Genomic DNA, 16,990 nt, shown 5'->3' on the forward strand with positions numbered 1-16,990 from the left:
GTGGTCTGACGCTAATAACATTCCACTTTTTACAGGCCCTTTAATTCACTCCAGAAAAAGCTGCACTAAACAAACTGTATAGACCACCAGGATGCACCTTTTCTCCTCCGCCAAAAACTGACAAAGTCAAAGGAATAAGTTTCAGCTTTCCTCTTACATCACTGACATTATTTAAATACTCTTAAGTCCTCTAAAGCCTTTAGCTGAACTCCATTTGATTTGACAATATTAAATGAAATATATCGAATAAGCACTGATTTATTGTGGATTTTTGGAAATAAAAGAGAAGGAAAAACACCTAAGTAAATAAGTCACTATTGTCATTTCTAATGCATCTATTTACTGCATTTATGACTTTTGCACTTCATAATTCCATTTAACGGTTATGATTAATAGATGACGTGTTGCCGAAGCTTGTGGCCTATTTCAGCACCAGCGTGTGAGCATCTTTCAATATATCACCATGAGAGGAGGTCAATTCACATTTGTGACAACCTCACTTCTTGAAGTGGGCCAGTACTCACCAGTACGCAGTAACAGAACATCTGTTTTTCAACGTTTTGTGTTGCAGAAGGTTTTGGTGACTGCCAGTGCTTCTCACATGCCGACACTGATCATGACATGGACCAGAGAGCGAGAGGTCCGATGTGGGACTCTAATGGAAGTAAGTTGGTTTACGCCTCTACTGGTGTTACTGTTGACGTTGTCATCGGCTGCAGTAGCTGCAGGTGCGTTTGCTGTTGTTACGATAGCAGTGATGCTAATGTTAGCGTGCTGCTCCAGGTTTGCTTTTTTCCTGATGCACAGTGTCGCTTGACTCACATGCTCTCGGCCAATAATGTGAGATTTCTTTGTTCCACATTGAGCAAAAACATGCAATTTTACACTCCAGGCATGTGAGCAGGCATTGAGCTCACTTTCATTTTTAAATATCACGTTTAAAAAAAAAGGAATTAAAAAGAAATAGATACGAGTATCCCAGCTGGCCATTCTCAGCTTGTACAGGCAGGATGTCATGATCACCCACACCGCTGCGCTGTCCCTGGTTTGCTCCTCCTCCTTCCCTCATGTCTCCTCTCTCCCGCCCCCCTTTCTGTCACCATATGTGTGTCAACCTTGAACCAGGGCAGATGAGAAAGAAGGAAAGGATGCTGCACCCTTCCTACATCACATGAGAAAACCTGATGAGATCAGATATTCGGAGCATGGTGGTGTAAACTTCTGCAGTGTATAAATCAAAAGATGTTACCTGCGCCAGCACACAGGGTTATGTACACCATTCTATGAATAGAAATAATCAATAACAAACTTCTGATCTTAAATAAAATGAAAGAGAAACATATAAAAAAAAATGCATAATCTTGGCAGAAAATTACCAGAGAGCAAGTTGGGGCAGCGTGGAATGCAAACCAAAAATGAAAGATTTTGTCTTGGTCCCACACAAGCACAAAAACACACATTAACAGGGTTGACTCTGTTTTCTTGTGCAGTTAATATGTGCACAATTGATTTCTCTCCTCAGGAGCTGCTCCTGTCGCAGGCAGCCGCTTTCAAAATTATTCTATGCAATGAAACCACAGACAGCCACGTCCTGCCTCTGCTGACTGTACCATTAATACACACAAACACTAAAATAAGAAATCCTCCCGCTCTGTGTAGAGCAGTCGTTTTGTTATCCTGATCTTTGGTATCATCCTCTCACACTCTCTATCTCGATGGTCTCATTGTAGAAACCCCTCGAGCTGGTTAGTGACTGACCAGAATTTCAGAGGACGAAACTGTCTTTGCTCCACGTCTTCTTCCAGCTCATTAAGAGTGCGCCGATTTTCCTCTGTTATTTTTCCTTCGGTCATGAATCTTTAATCAGCCTTTTCAAGTGAGTTGGCAGGTTGCGTCTCTGCGGAGCACTGACCTGAGCTGCTGAAACACACTTTCTGATGTAACTTAGACTGCACAGACATATTCGCATCTCTGGTTTGCTCTATGACTTGGAGATGTAATTTCTGATTTATAACAATATTTCTACCGACACACTGATGACAGAAATAAAAGATACTGCAGTTAAATTCTAGTTTTGTGGAATAGCCGCATGCAAAGCCATCAGTGTATTTGCTCTCCTGTTTATTCTGAGAGGAAATCCATCAGCGGGAGCCTGAGCGAGTGTGTGTGTGTGTGTGTGTGTGTGTGTGTGTGTGTGTGTGTGTGTGTGTGTGTGTGTGTGTGTGCGCGTGTGTGTGTGTGTCTCTGCATCTTGTAGCGCCTTTCTTGTTTTAAATGTCTTTGCTTGTGCAGACGGGTTCACAGCTGCACACATGAACACACAGACACCTCCAACAGTAAATAAAGCAGTGTAGTCAGGTCACAATCACAGTAAACCACACAAACAACTACCATCTGTCTCTTTGTCTCTGCCTCTACGAGTCAATGAGCCTCACTGGCAGCAGTTTCTACTACTCTGCCCAAACACAATAACATTCTACATCTCAGTTAAAATAAAAAAGAAATGTAAAATATCTATAAAGAGCTGTTCATTATTCCTCTCCCTTTCTCTTATCATTCCTGTTTCCTCTTTGCCTGATGCTGTTCCTCCTTCTCTTCCTGTAAATGAGTGATTTATCAGCCTTAATTGCTGGCTGTGGTTCATGTGGTCATGTGACCGCAACATGACAGCGTGTGATAAATACACTCTGAAAATTAAACCCTTCCTGGCAAACAGAAATACACATCTCTTGCATCAGGGTTGAGAGAACACAGGTGGATTCTTAGAGAAATACAACAACAGAGAGAAAAATGTCTTAATAAAAATGAATTTCTCAAAATGAGGCAAAAGGGTACGATCAGCAGATTAAGTGGATCTGTTTTAAGTTGTTTCACACACAATCACGCATGTGTGTGCAGCCTTTCCTTCAGTTTGGTGTGTGTTTCCTTCTCACAGCGGCAGGATGCTGATTGAAGGGCCTGCAGAACTCAGTTCATGCATCTTATTGTAACATAGAGCCAGTTCTCAACCACTGACCTTTTTATTCACCACACTATACATTGTTAAAATAATGTATGAGGTGTCTCAGCCAAAGCCACTTCATTGTGTTGTGTTATGTGCAACAGAGGTGTGTGTGTGTTTGTGTGTGTGTGTGTGTGTGTGTGTGTGTGTGTGTGTGTGTGTGTGTGTGTGCATTCATGGATTTATGTCGGAGAGTGCGAAAGAGAGTAAGGGAGAGAAAGAGAGAGAGAGAGAGAGAGAGACCTACACTTAAAGTACTGGGGGTGTACTTTGTGCGACTGGGAAAATGAAAATAAGTATCTGATAAAAGAGGTACTGAATGATTTGTGGTGTCTAGCATTAAAATCTTTTAGTTGCAGTTCTTGCAGCTGTCGTGACATGTGACTTTTCTAAATGTGAATAAGCCAATGAGTTCTGTAAAACTTAAAATATAAAAAACATTAACAAAAATAGAAAAAAAATGCAAAAGTCGATATTTTGTGATGTCACAGGGATGCGTTAGTAAAAATGCAGCTGATCACAACCGACCAATGCAGGAAGTATTTTCAGCACCTAAACGTGGCAGTAGCTGCAGAGTGAACAGTGAAGCTCAAGCATGCAAAAACAAAAGTAGGAAAATTAAATAAAATTAAAGCCGTATTTATCCAGTTCAAATATGTATGATCATGGTTAAAAAGAAAGCCTTTCCACTCATCTTTACCGCTATATGAAATAATTATTTCTTTCACTATTACAGCCAAGCGTAATATTTAATATGCAATCCTTTTAACTTGATTTCTGTGTTGTGGCGTCGTAAATATATTCCCATGCCAGGAGCTGTGATCCACTACTGCTTGACTGTGTTTCTGATGAAAAGCAGAGCTCAGGAAGACAGACTGAGAGGCCAACAGGGGCAGAGACAGTCAGGCAGCCGACAGCGAAGCGTGGAGCCAACTTTCCCTTTTACCTGAGAGACTGTCTGTCTAACTCTGTTTGTGCAGCACATGTACTAATGATGGGACAAGATGAATTTACATTTGTGACAACAATACGAGCCTAAAGTGTGGATGTTTGCAAGAAAGTAAGTGTATTTTTTTGCAGGTTTTGCATATTGCATACATGAACGTGTGTGTACAAACAGGTAGCAGCAGAGTGACTCCTGCACCCTTCCCCCTCCTCCTTATTTATTTGTCTGTATTAGTTAGCTCCTTCTCAGCACTTAAAATTAATGTCATCCAGCAGAAAATAGAGGCTGAAAGCTAAAATTCAGCACTTTCCAAGCAGCCCGGTTATTTATCAAGCTAACAAGGAGAAGATGCATCCCGTTTCAGCCGGGCCGAGGAAATATGTGCCATTAAAGCCCAGAGCTGGTGTTTGAGAGCCGGGGAATAAAAGTGAGGGTGTCAGGAAAAGCAGATGGACGGCAAAGGCAGCAGTATGGATGCAGAGAGACCAGCAGACACATTAATATAAGTGACAAAAGAAGCTCTTGGGTAGAAGCATGAGAGGCAAAAGGAAACACACACATTCTGTCTACTGAAGGCATAGAGATAATCTGCATGCGTGTATGAAGTGCTCATTCGCTGATGGCTATAAAAGATGATCCTTAAGGGGATACAGAAGACATAGTTTGGAGCTTTGAATAAATCATGTGTTGCCAGCTTAATTTTCTCTTTATAAGCGGGGTGTTGAAACATGTCCTGAGGACTGTTAGTATTGTGCCGTGTTAACATCTCTGTAGCATTAGAAGCTAACGCCGGAGTGTTGGAATTCAATTAGACACTAGGTGCTACATTAAATGGCTAGCCCTGGATAGTCACTGCAGGGAAAAGAGCATGACGCAAGGGGGGTGAGGGACAGAGAGAGAGAGTGTGTGTGTGTGTGTGTGTGTGTGTGTGTGTGTGTGTGTTTTTGTGTGTGTGTGTGTGTGTGTGTGTGTGTGTAAGGAGAAAGAGAGAGTGTGTTTGTGTGTGTAAGGAGGAGAAGGATGCTGCGGGCTAGAGGAAGGCCATGGGCTGCTGGCTGCGGTGATTCAGGGGAATACATTATATCACACTAACCTCCGGCTGATCACTAGTTCCTCTCTCAATCACACTGTGAACACACAGTCACAACCTGAGGACAATGGTGGCTTTGAGGCACACACACACACACACACACACACACACACACACACACACACACACACACACACACACACACATGAACTAACAGTGGCAATAGCTTTACAACTAATTATGTTTGAATAAAACAACACAATCCAGGCAAACAAGTGAAACATGGGGGAGATGATTGTATATTAACATAAGTTGAAAAGAGGACTTGATGTTTAGAGGTGTGGCTGCAGGCTGCAGCTTTCTTCCAAAGTATCTGCAATACTCTGCGATTTAGAAGAAAATACATAACGCATTTTTAAAAAACCATACAAATTCAACTACACTCTTTCTGCCTTTAGTTTGTGTATCTTCACAACTGCAGACTGTAAAATATTTTTATTTTCTCCAATAATGAGCAGAAATGTGCAGAATGATGATGAGGATGAGCAGGATTGAGAAGTGTAGATTGAGCGGCTGCAGAAAAACTGTTTTATAAGCCACAATTCATTGTAGAAACTCTATGAGGGCACAAACATTGTTTATCATCGGAAATCATCTTGTGGCTTCAATATCAGGAATTATGGTACAAATTTCCTGTGGAAGGTTTTCTGGGAAACAGTGTCATCATTTTAATTTCCAGCGTAAACAGATATCAAGATGAACATCGATAGGCGTCCTCTTCCTATTTCATATTTATATTTCCTCCAAACAGTCGGCCCCTTTACGTTTTCACAGCCTTCGCGAAATACATATATTCTCGCTTGATTTGTGTCTGCGCATGTTCTTCCTCCTCCTGCCATGTCTAGGAAAACCTGACCTGCCTGCTGTCAGCCACAGAGGCACCTTGCCTCCGTGAGCCCCCTCCCCCCAAGTGGCCGACTCACCCCATCACTGCGAGGGGGAAGATGAGTTGGTGGAGGGATGACGGAGGATAATGTGGGGGAGGAAGCAGGGTTTGGTGGCTTGGGGGCGGTGGGAGGTACTGAGGGTGGTGGTGGTGGGAGAGGGGGTGGGGTTCATAGCGGTGTGGTGGGTGGGTGGGTGTGGGCTGTGAAGCTTCCTCTAATATGCCCTCTCCACTCCCCAGCTTGTGACCTCAGAGCTCCTGACAGCCAGAAAGTGCTGAAGCATGCAGGTAACCACACATGCATGCAAGCGTGCGCGCACACACACACACACACACACACACACACACACACACGCGTGCGCACACACACACACGCGTGCGCACATGCACAAACGCACACACACAGATGCAGGTGTCCTATAGCAGCCTACATTTATCCTCCTTCTGTACTCCTTCTCTTCCTCCATCCTCACTGTGTCAATACGTCACACATAATACACACACGGAAAATGTGCATTATGCTGACACTTTGTAATTGGTCAACAGCAAAAAGTGGACAGTGATGCAGTGTGTATCAAAGGCAAAACACAATGCTGTGCACATGAGGAAAGCAGAGTATACTGTATATACTGCACCGTAAACTTAGCCGATGCTGATGTTGTACTTTCCTCTGTCCAGCCTCTCAGCTGTACAGTGGAAAACCTGAGGTGTCCAGAGAGTGTCCTGCCCTGTGTGTGTGTGTGTGTGTGTGTGTGTGTGTGTGTGTGTGTGTGTGTGTGCATGTGCGTGTGCGTGGGGGGGGGGGGGTGGAGAGTTGTATTACAGTGGTGATGAGTCGCCTGGCTGTGAGGCTGATACCTCAGCAGCACCCAGCATTGACCAGGCCTTTAAATAAAGCCTTCGATCCTTCGGCAGCAGAGAAGGTCACCGCCTGCCTCTGGTTACCCTGCCTGTCTGTCTGCATCCCCGGCCAGGAGCCCCCCTTCCACCCCTTCCTGCTTTCCTTCCCTTTCCTCCTCCCGTCCTCTCAGCCTCATGTGCATGTCTGCAAATCCAAGTTCTTCACTTTTCCCCATTCCCTGACTCCTCCCTTAACTTCCTCTCTTATCTCCTCTGATTCTGTATCTCCTCATCTCTTGTCCTCAATTTTCCAACCAAAAAAAGTCCTCACTTTCCTCTCTCCTGCTCTCGTCTATCATCCCTTGCCATCCTCTGCAATCCTTGCATCCATCCATCTGTGTGTCAGCCAGAAATAAAGCAAAAGTACAGCATTTGGCCTCCGCAGAGAGCAGAGTGGCTGGAGGAGGTTCACAGGGGTCAAGAGAGGTGAAAGGTTTTGGCCTCATCCCATGAGCACTACGCGTGTCACCCCTCTTGTCAATCAAACAACACTGTCAAAGCCCCAAACAGAGCGATGGCGACCACTACACACAACAAATGGCCAGAGAGAGAGAGAGAGAGAGAGAGGATACGAGTGTCGCAAAGCTGAATATGTGTGAAACGCATCGAATAATAAAACCCTCCTTAGGGTTTCGCTGTCACAAATGAGAGGATCCTGATGAGAAGAAATCAATAGAAGCATGCGGTTTGTGGTTGTGATCTGTTCAGAAAAAAAAGATACAGAAATCGTGCGACTACATAAACATTAATCTTTGTTACACTGACCTCGGTGGAAATATGAAAATGTCTGAATGATTTGACCCAGTAAGGGCTGATTGAATCCAGACAGTTTGGATTATGAAAGGAGCGTTGAGGAAAAATGCCTTTTTAAAAGAATGTGGATCAACAAAAACAAATGCTGATGATGTGAAAAATCTAATATTAAAGCTATAGATGATAATATATTCCAAATGTGCTTCTCTGCAACTCTGTTTCTGAACACAGGAGGATTCAAACTCGGCTCATAATGAAATACAAACTAATATTTCATCAAATGCATTTAAAATGTGTTCATATATCATATGTATTAATAATTTAGAATAAAAGGGACTTTGATTGTGGTAAGGCTACTTATTTAAATTATCATCAATAAAAACAGATGCAACGCTCAACTTTAATATTTGACAAATTAACATTGTGTTTGATTTACATGAAGTTGTGTCCAGCGTTAAAATTGAAAGAAGTATTCCAATGAATTTTTACGTAGTTTTTCGTCATGAGTAGAAACGTAGACGCAGGTTACCTCAGACTGCAGGGTGGCGGGACGGAGAACTCTCTATCACAGATGGAGGAATTTTCTCGACGTCCTACAAACAGACGAAAGAATGAATTATTAAAAACACACGCTGTCCCAACATGCCTAACAACTTGAGAAACACATTAAGAAATTTACATTACATGAGGCATTAGTTTTATTCTACAGCTTTAATTTGGTTTAAATAAAGGGTTCTTACAAAATCATTCGATACTGAGGGCAGAAAAGAAATTTAACACAGTCATGCGTGTTCAGTGACGTCCTCAGGATTGACTGCAAACATTTGAGATGAACGATTTCCTTCAGAAGAATAAAAGAGAACCCGAATTCAAACAATCACATGTCGAGTTGCAGATTTTGAGAGCACAAGACAACGTTACACCAAAATTCAAAAACAAATCAATTCCATAAAACTAATCAAATGCGAAGTGATTTGCAAAACTGCATTCTTATCACTAAATTCAACTTTTACCTTAACACACATACACGCACACCCACACACGCACACGCAATGACTCACACACAGCAGTATACTTTCCAAAGAAAAATCAATACAAAGCAAATGTTTGCTTGCTCAAAAGTACAATAATTTTGAACAAATTCCTTGTTTAACAAAAACTCAAATCTTACAGGAGAGGCAAACATTTGACCACTAGTTAGTTTGAGGATTTTTCACGGATGCAGATCAGTCAGTCCATGTATTTGCGTGCGTCTGAACATTCACACGTGGTGATATCCGTGTGTGTGTGTGTGTGTGTGTGTGTGTGTGTGTGTGTGTGACGAAAATGTGGTTAAAAAACTCTCACACGAATCTTCCCTGAAACTTTTTCTCTTCACATGGGAGAAAGGCGCTGAAAGAGTGACAAAGTATAGTAATACCTCTCAATCCATCTCTAACCAACAATGAGAACCATTCATTTGTCCGTAATCTGATTTACCCAGAGGCCAAGTGGACTCTGACCCAGCAGGAGCTCTCAGTGGCCGACCCAGTAGAGAGAAGGCGGCCATTGCCAGAAAAATACACTCTGAGACATGAACGTGGGGAGATGTAGCTGTGCTGGGGTGAGATTTTAATGAAGAGCTTGAAGCTTATAGATTAACACAAACAAAGACCTCGATAAACGCTCGCATTCGCACATTCACACACGCAAACACGTATTTCCACACCATATGCCCACTCTGTGTGCTTTTTCAAAATCAAACAAATGACAACACGCAGTGATACAGGGGCAAGAGGAGTCCACGTGCTGCTCGGCAGCAGTGTGTGGGGTCAAGGCCTTTCCCAGGTACAAATGAAAGGGAGAGGCCAGACTTTGGAAGAGCTAAACAACACGGAGGGTCACCTTGCCTGGCAAAGAGATCAATGTCTGTTTGACTGGCTGAGAGACAGAACCAGAGAGCCAGTCTGAATGCAACAGAAGGCTAAATCACCTCTCTTGCCTCATTGAGATGCAAGTAAAACACACAGGATTCCAGCTCGGCTCCAGCTCCACCCTTCACAACACCAACACACACACTCGCCTCCAGACCATGTTCCCTGCATGTGGTCCAAAACACACACCGACTCTAAGCCTTGCACTGTTGAAAGTGCATCCATGAGTCAGTTATTGCATATGATTAAAGCCTAATTAATCTCTCATCTACTGCCCTTCAGATGCACATTCAGGGGAAACAGATAGAAATTTGTGCCACAAATACAAAACATGAGACACAATTGATGCGCCTTTACAGTAATCTCAGTTCAATATGATGGGATTGGATGCAGACAATCACATTACCCCCCACACTCGCCTCATGCTTTCCATTTGGTGGAAAAATCACCATGTAAAGTCAATAAGCTACAAAGGCAGCAGCACAAACTGTCTTTACAGCTGCTGCTGCTTCTGCTGCTGTTCTTTCCACATGCACAACCACGATGGGGGGGGGGGGGGGGGCTTAAATTATTAGGGTTTCAAATAAATGACACATAGCTCAGGACACTGCAAGACAGAGGCAGGGGAGCTTTACCGTTGCAGGTCTGGAGATGATGGACGCACCAAGGAGGAACATAAATGCAACGGATTTAAATCACTTTAAATGTAAATGTTTATTGTGTGGAGTGATGCAGATGCAGATAAGGTGGAAGAGATTGTGTCCTCTTTAATGCGATTATGTTTGGTTTTTTTTTTGGTTTTTTTAGTTCATGGGGAAGAAGAGACAAACGCATGAAAAAGAGCTGTTGTCTTACAGAGCGGAATGTTCACAATTCGCACGTACTTCATATAGAATATTGAATGTAGATTTTGTAAATCTGTTCCTGGTGAAACAGAAAACTTTGTCACTCATAAAAATAATTTGTTTAATATCAAAGAAGAAGTCAGTACAGTACGATCGATAGTTTTCTACGTCGCCATTTTAGTTGTATTTTTTGTTTTATTGTAATTTAATTCCTTTCGTTTGACATAAAGCGCTGCAGCATCACAATGTCAAGACTCATTCTTATAGATTTAACACACACACACACACACACACACACACACACACACACACACACACACACACACACACACACCATTCCGCTATACAAGGTCAAATAAAAGACAATCCTGGCTGCTTATCAAGCACTCACACCAATAGACACTAAACATCACGCACATCTTTTGTCCTATTAATTCTCCGGCATTCAAGTGAAGTATATGATGATGATTCAAATGTCAATACTGATAAATTTCAGAGTGATTTCCCATAGTTGACCTGAAAGAGAGAGTCCAATATTGTGACAGCAGACAACTACATTATCTTTAATAACCTAATCATTGGACGCACGGCAAATGATCACACAGCAGAAGTCAATATACAGGTCTGGAGAATAGAATTACAGCTCATATTGATAAGATTAATTGTGTGTGTGTGTGTGTGTGTGTGTGTGCGCGCGCTTGTGTGTGTGTGTGCGCTTGTGTGTGTGTTTGCGTGTGTGTTTGTGTACACAGACTGTACAAAGAGACACACGTTGTACAAAGAATATGGTGGAGTGCTGAGAAATGAGGAGGAAGCACTGAAATGTTGTTTCCTGTGCCTGCTTGCCTCCGTCAACACAGGAAGTGAATCACTGGTACTAAATCCTCCGGCCCCTTAGTGTGTCTAGAAGTCAAAACACACACACACACACACACACACACACACACACACACACACACAGAAAGCACTATTTCCATTCACACTACTGTACAATGATCAGCAATTTTCCACTTTATCAGGCTTATGTACTGAACACCGGGGCAAAAACCTATGAACCATTACACAAAGCAAACCGCCTTCCTGTCACATAATAAATTCACTATATTGTTGATGCACGAGCAGGTTGCAGGACTCCTGAGAGGAAACTCAACTAATCCTATCACAGAAGACAGAAGCATCTCCAGTTCTAGGTTATAACACACATGTAATTAAATAGCACAATATATTGACCTAATCAGATAGGAGGGCCATAAATTAGTGAACACATGCTCACTAAAAGGCCCTCTCCTCTCAGCTAGGACACGTCTCTGATCGTTTATCATCTGAAAGGAGCAGGAAGGCAGCCAGCATCTCTCGCTTCTCCTCCACCTCCACCTCCTCCTCTTCCTCCTCCTCCCCCCCTCCTCCTCCACTCTTTCTTTGCTTTATCTCTCACTCACTTTTAATCACTGGGAAAATGATCCTTTCAGATATGAGAGGATCACATTTCCCCTGTTTGTCCCTCACTCTTCGTGGGGACCACCTGACACTTGCAGAGTGTTTGAATTCAAAAGCCGACCTATAAGCTACTCACACTTAAAGATAATAGAGCCTCACCTTGCACACGCACACACACACACACACACACACACACACACACACACACACACACACACACACACACACACACACCAGAGTGACCTTGTATTGCAGCTTTTATCCCAGGATGCACTGAGTTTATCAGGAGGAAGGACCAGTCTGCAGGCAGGAACCAGTTCACAGCAGCAGAGGTCTGATGGCTGCTCCACCTGTCAGTCCTACAAATCTGAATTACTTCCACTGCCTCCTGCAGCTTTTATTTCGTCTTGTCAGTATTTTTACATCAGTCTTCAAATAAAGGCTCTTTAACTTCAGTGCCCTGTGAAAATGAATCAGATCAAAGATGTGATTGAATCTGAAAACAAGTATTAAAGGCCTATTAAATCTCCACAGTGTTCACTTGAAGATTATGTGAAGGAATTTATTTTTGCCAGTTCAAAATTTGACCGTTTTATTTTGCTTTCTTTGGCATGAAAACCGTTTGTGTTCGGTCGGTTTTAAACTTCCCACACACCAAACTCAACAAGTCGAACCCAGTAAAAAGTGCAAGTTTACTCTAAAATCAATGATTGACTCGGCCGCCTCGTGGACACCTGCAGCTCACTCCTGTGGCCTTAGGGGTAAAAAGAAAGCGTCATTGGAAAGATTGTGATACGGTTTGTTTTTTAAAAAAAAAAATGACGCAACAGGTGGAGGCCGCTTTTTCATGTCTTAAGAAGTAAATGGCATAAAAAGTATCACTAAACTCGATGCATTGGTAAAATAAAAACTCCATTGAATAATAAGATGAATGACATCCACACACACGAAAATCATGTCTGTGCGCCTCGTGCGTAACATCTGCACCGCGCTTCAACTCAAACCAGATGTTCACGACAATTACGAGAGATTTTTTTCCACTTCTTTTTTTTTTTACATTTCTAACGAAAGGGAAAATATTTGTAGGTGATAAGATGCAAAACTTTAAAGAGAAAATAAAATAAAAATGGGGGGGGGGGAGAAAAAAAACATGAACATTTTCAGAGAGAAAATATTTCCATTCATGAATGTTTATTGATGAATGGTGTATTTATTCAAGTCCATTTGAAGAATGATGTCTCCGTGACATCACATTTGACTGAGCAGAAATCCACCACATCACTAAAGATGTATGGCTGCACTCAACTTATTTTACAACACCAGAGAACATAAACGTCCGAAGCAGGTCACAGTTTATTTACCGAGTAACACCCATGGGGTTTAATGAAGAAAGGAGAAAACTTCATGGGGGACGTAGAGATGATTTGCAAAAAGTACATATAGATATTTATATATATATATAAATATATATATAAAATATAAAATAAAATGAAATGCAAAAAATCGTTCGTGACATAGATAAATGTCTCTTTCAGAAGATTCTGCAGCTACGAAGCATTTTTATCCTCACGTCACACTTGTTGATGCAACAATCTATTTAGTTTAGTTGGAAGAAAAAAAAAAGATAATTGTTCGTGTCAATGCAGTTCATCTGGCTTTATTTAACAATGGCATTTCCCCACCGGGACTCCAAGAGAAGCCCAGACAGTGTTAAAGGGTCCAGGATCGCGGTGAACTTTGATGAAAGCAGTGATGGATGAACGTTTGCCTTTTTTTTTTTTTTTTACAAATTCTATAAAGTGATGAGGCTGAACAATGCAGTCGTGATATAATACAATCATAATACACACATTCACAAAATCAAAAGAGAGCAAAAGGAAGAAAAAAAACCAAAAAGCAAACATGACCAGCATGCATGGCTTCACACAACTGTTACAGGCTGTTTGATTCCAGTTTTTCGAGCGTAACAGTCTTTTTTTTCTCTCCACAGGGAAATAAAAAGAAGGATGGATGATATGAAAGTGAGATAATACATGTCAAAAATAAATGTACTCTTGAAAGAAAAACTGAAGTCACGTCAAATGAAAGCCGCTGTGCTGGAGGAGAGTTTAACGTTACAAAGTGAATGTGGGTAAAAGGAGCAGGTAGGACGAGGCTGTGAGAGCGCACCAAGGATCTGCATTCATTGGTCTCTGCAGGAACGAGACATTTGGACTTTATATTATTCGAAGCCGAGTTTCTACTCGCAGTCCTCTAACCAGGCCCGTCTGTGAATCCTGAGAATGATCGCACATCCTGAAACAAAATACTTCGACAGGAAACTGGAAACTGTTTTAGTCCTCAACTAAAGCAGTTTAACAAACTTTAACACAAACACGCACAACCCCTTCTCTTTCTCTCTTTTTTTTTTTTTAATAGCTGCGCACAAATTTTAAAGTTTTTTTGTGTGGTTCTGTTTCTTTGTGAGGGTCGGGGACTAAAACTTTTTCAGCGCCGAGACTCACATGAAAAACTCCGGGGATGAGGGGTTGTTGTCACTGCTGGATCCTCCGTTTTCTCTGAAGCCGGTGCTGATCAGCTTCTCGTATTTCTCCTTGTAGGCGTCCCTCTCCCTGGCCAGCCGGGAGATCTCCTGCTTGAGGTGGTCCACCTGCTGCATGAGCTGCGTCTTCTCTCCCTCCAGGACGTGCCGCTGCTGGACCCGCTTGTACCGGCAGGACTGGGCATAGCCTCTGTTCTTTAGCGTCCTCCTCTTCTGTTTTAGGCGAATCACCTCTTCTTTGCTGACCCCTCGGAGCTGCCGGTTCAATTCCCGCACCGACATGGTCACCAGCTGCTCGTCTGAGAACCGCTCTTCCAAGCGCAGGTGTTGGTGGTTTCCTCCTGCGCCGCCGCCGGACTGGGACCCAGAGGAAGGGTGGTGTGCGCCTGTGTGGTGGTGGTGGTGATGGTGATGATGGTGGTGGGGAGCTCCGTTCTGAGCTGCAGCTGCAGCGATAACCGCGGACACCACGGCGGCCGCTGAGCCCATCTCCTCCCCGGCCATGGCGCCCCCTGCCCCGGCTCCGCCGCCGAACTGCTGCCCCCTGGCATAGCCATCGAAGGTCTGGAGCTGGTGACTGCTGCTGATCAGCGCCTCTACGGCGTCCTCCGGGCTAAAGCCCAGAGCCTCGGGGTTCAACTGCTGTTGGTACCCGGTCATCCAGTAGAAATCCTCCAAGTGCGCCTTCTGTTCGCTCCCTGATCCCGGACTGGGCGCCGAGAAGCTTGGAGAGGGGGGAACCGAGCTGCAAGGCGTGCTCATCGGGGTGGAAGATAGGGATCCCCCGGCGACCAGGCGGCTGCACTGGCTGATGCTGCGATCGGGCTCCACCGGCTCCTTTTTCACTTCAAACTTCATCAGATCGAAGTCATTAACATATTCCATGGCCAGGGGACTGGTGGGCAGGTCGGAGTTGCTCATTGCCAGCTCTGATGCCATCCTCTTGCTGTTGACAGTCCTCCAAAGGGGGTGAGGAGCACCTGTCAAAGTGGGCTGCTGAGACACGCACTGAGCCAGCTTGATTTCTTTATTTATTTTCTTCAAAACCGTAGGAAAAGTGGATTTCTCGCACTAATTGCGCAGCGCGCAGGTTTTGGTTTTGAGAGTCGATAAGTTTTTTTTCTTCAGTCTGTGTTGCACAGACGCATTGGAGCAGCGCTGTTTCCTCCCTCTCTCCCTGCGTGCGGGTGTCTGAGCGCCGCTCTCTCTGTTTCTACCATTTAACACTTCATGGCTCCTTTTAGGATTAGTGCGCCAAATTGAGGAGGTTCACGTACGTGTCCCGGGCAAACAGTTGCCTTGTGGAGGATGGTAGGGAAAAAAAACTCCACCCAAAGATTGATAGATTTTTTTTTTCAAGGGATCAGTCAGCCGACGAGTTAAAAAGCATTGCTTAGTTTTATAGGCGCACTGACGTCAGGACTGAAATATGAAATTGACTGAGACTCTGCCAATGAGCGGCTTAGCCCGGGGACGTCATTAGCATAATAGTATAGAAACCAAAGTTTTCTAAACTGTCCATGCCCATCAGAAGATTGACACATGAGACGCAATAGGCATATTTATTCTTTTGTTTTCACTCAGGGGGGAAGAAGAGGAAAGCAAAAAAAAAAAAAAAAAAAGATGCAGAAGAACAGAAGACGGTAAATAAGCACATCTTTCTTTGTCCAATTAACCAACTGATCTATCCTACCACGGCTGCGTGGATCTTCATAACAACGACCCGATTATGTTTTTATTTAAGTTAATTAATTCGAGTTCAATTAATTCAATATTGCATGGGATTATTGTCCCATGCAGTCCTAGCGAGTGTGTTTACCGGCAAACATTATGATTAGTCTTATTCATTAATTCTGTATGCAACTTGCGAATAAAATACAATTCAAAAACGATCTCAAAAGCTCATAAAACAGCGGTTTCGGTCACTCACCACAACGATGATCAGAAAAGATTAAAAAAATGTATTCTTAATGTCTGTGAGAGACGGATAAATGGTTTATATGATATAAAAATCCTTCTAAAAAAAATAGATGAAGCAGATCGCTGTGACAAAAAGGTGAACAAGGGAGAGCATGGCACGGGTCTGGTTGGGGCATCTTTAGAAAACCCAATGTCGCCACCTTTCGGTGTAAAGGAGTACTTCATGAAGACAGATAAAGGATTGAATGTGTCTTCTTCTCTAGTTTGTAAATGTTTTTGGCATTAAGTGAAGAGATCACCGTCATCACGGCCTCATTAGCGCTGATTAATGCTGATTATCGTCACCTTCTTAAAATAATTGTCTGAGTCATTTTTCTTTACCTTTTTTTTTTTGCCTAAATCAACTCCTTATGATTTTGTTGTCTTCAGTTTGTTTGTGTTTTCTGAAAAACTTGAAAAAAAAATGACTTGGGCGGTTATTTTAAGAAGGCGACGATGTCTGAAACTACTGAGTAAGGCTAAATTCAGCTCAGTGAGTCCACGGGATTAAAAGACAATCCGTGGATTCAAAAGAAAAAACTAAACTCAACGATGAAATCGACTATTTTTAAGTGTATTCGTGTTACCTCACGTTTTATTTTTCAATTTACCACATCATGTAAACCATATTCACGAATTCTTTTAGAATTCTAATAGAATAACATGTTGTGACATCATTAACTCCATCCGTCTTCTGGAGTTTATATTCCCAATCCCA

The 16,990-nt window shown here is 42.9% G+C and overlaps 1 protein-coding gene across 1 annotated transcript in view; it reads right to left on the reverse strand.

The window, feature by feature from the left end:
- The window catches only part of mafb (MAF bZIP transcription factor b), a 46,340-nt gene extending 30,707 nt beyond the window's left edge, over positions 1-15,633 (reverse strand). The window contains exons 1-2 of the mRNA XM_086208786.1: positions 14,276-15,633; positions 8,106-8,169 (exon numbers count right to left, since the gene is read on the reverse strand). Of these exons, the coding sequence (XP_086064912.1) occupies positions 8,142-8,169; positions 14,276-15,252 (1,005 nt within the window). The 5' untranslated portion in view covers positions 15,253-15,633 and the 3' untranslated portion in view covers positions 8,106-8,141. The remainder of the gene's footprint in view (positions 1-8,105; positions 8,170-14,275) is intronic.
- Positions 15,634-16,990: the final 1,357 nt, after the last annotated feature.

This window comes from Aulostomus chinensis, chromosome 7, assembly GCF_037954235.1.
Source record: "Aulostomus chinensis isolate RoL2024-O1b breed Wild chromosome 7, RoL_Achi_v1.0, whole genome shotgun sequence".
Classification (NCBI taxonomy): Eukaryota; Metazoa; Chordata; class Actinopteri; order Syngnathiformes; family Aulostomidae; genus Aulostomus; species Aulostomus chinensis.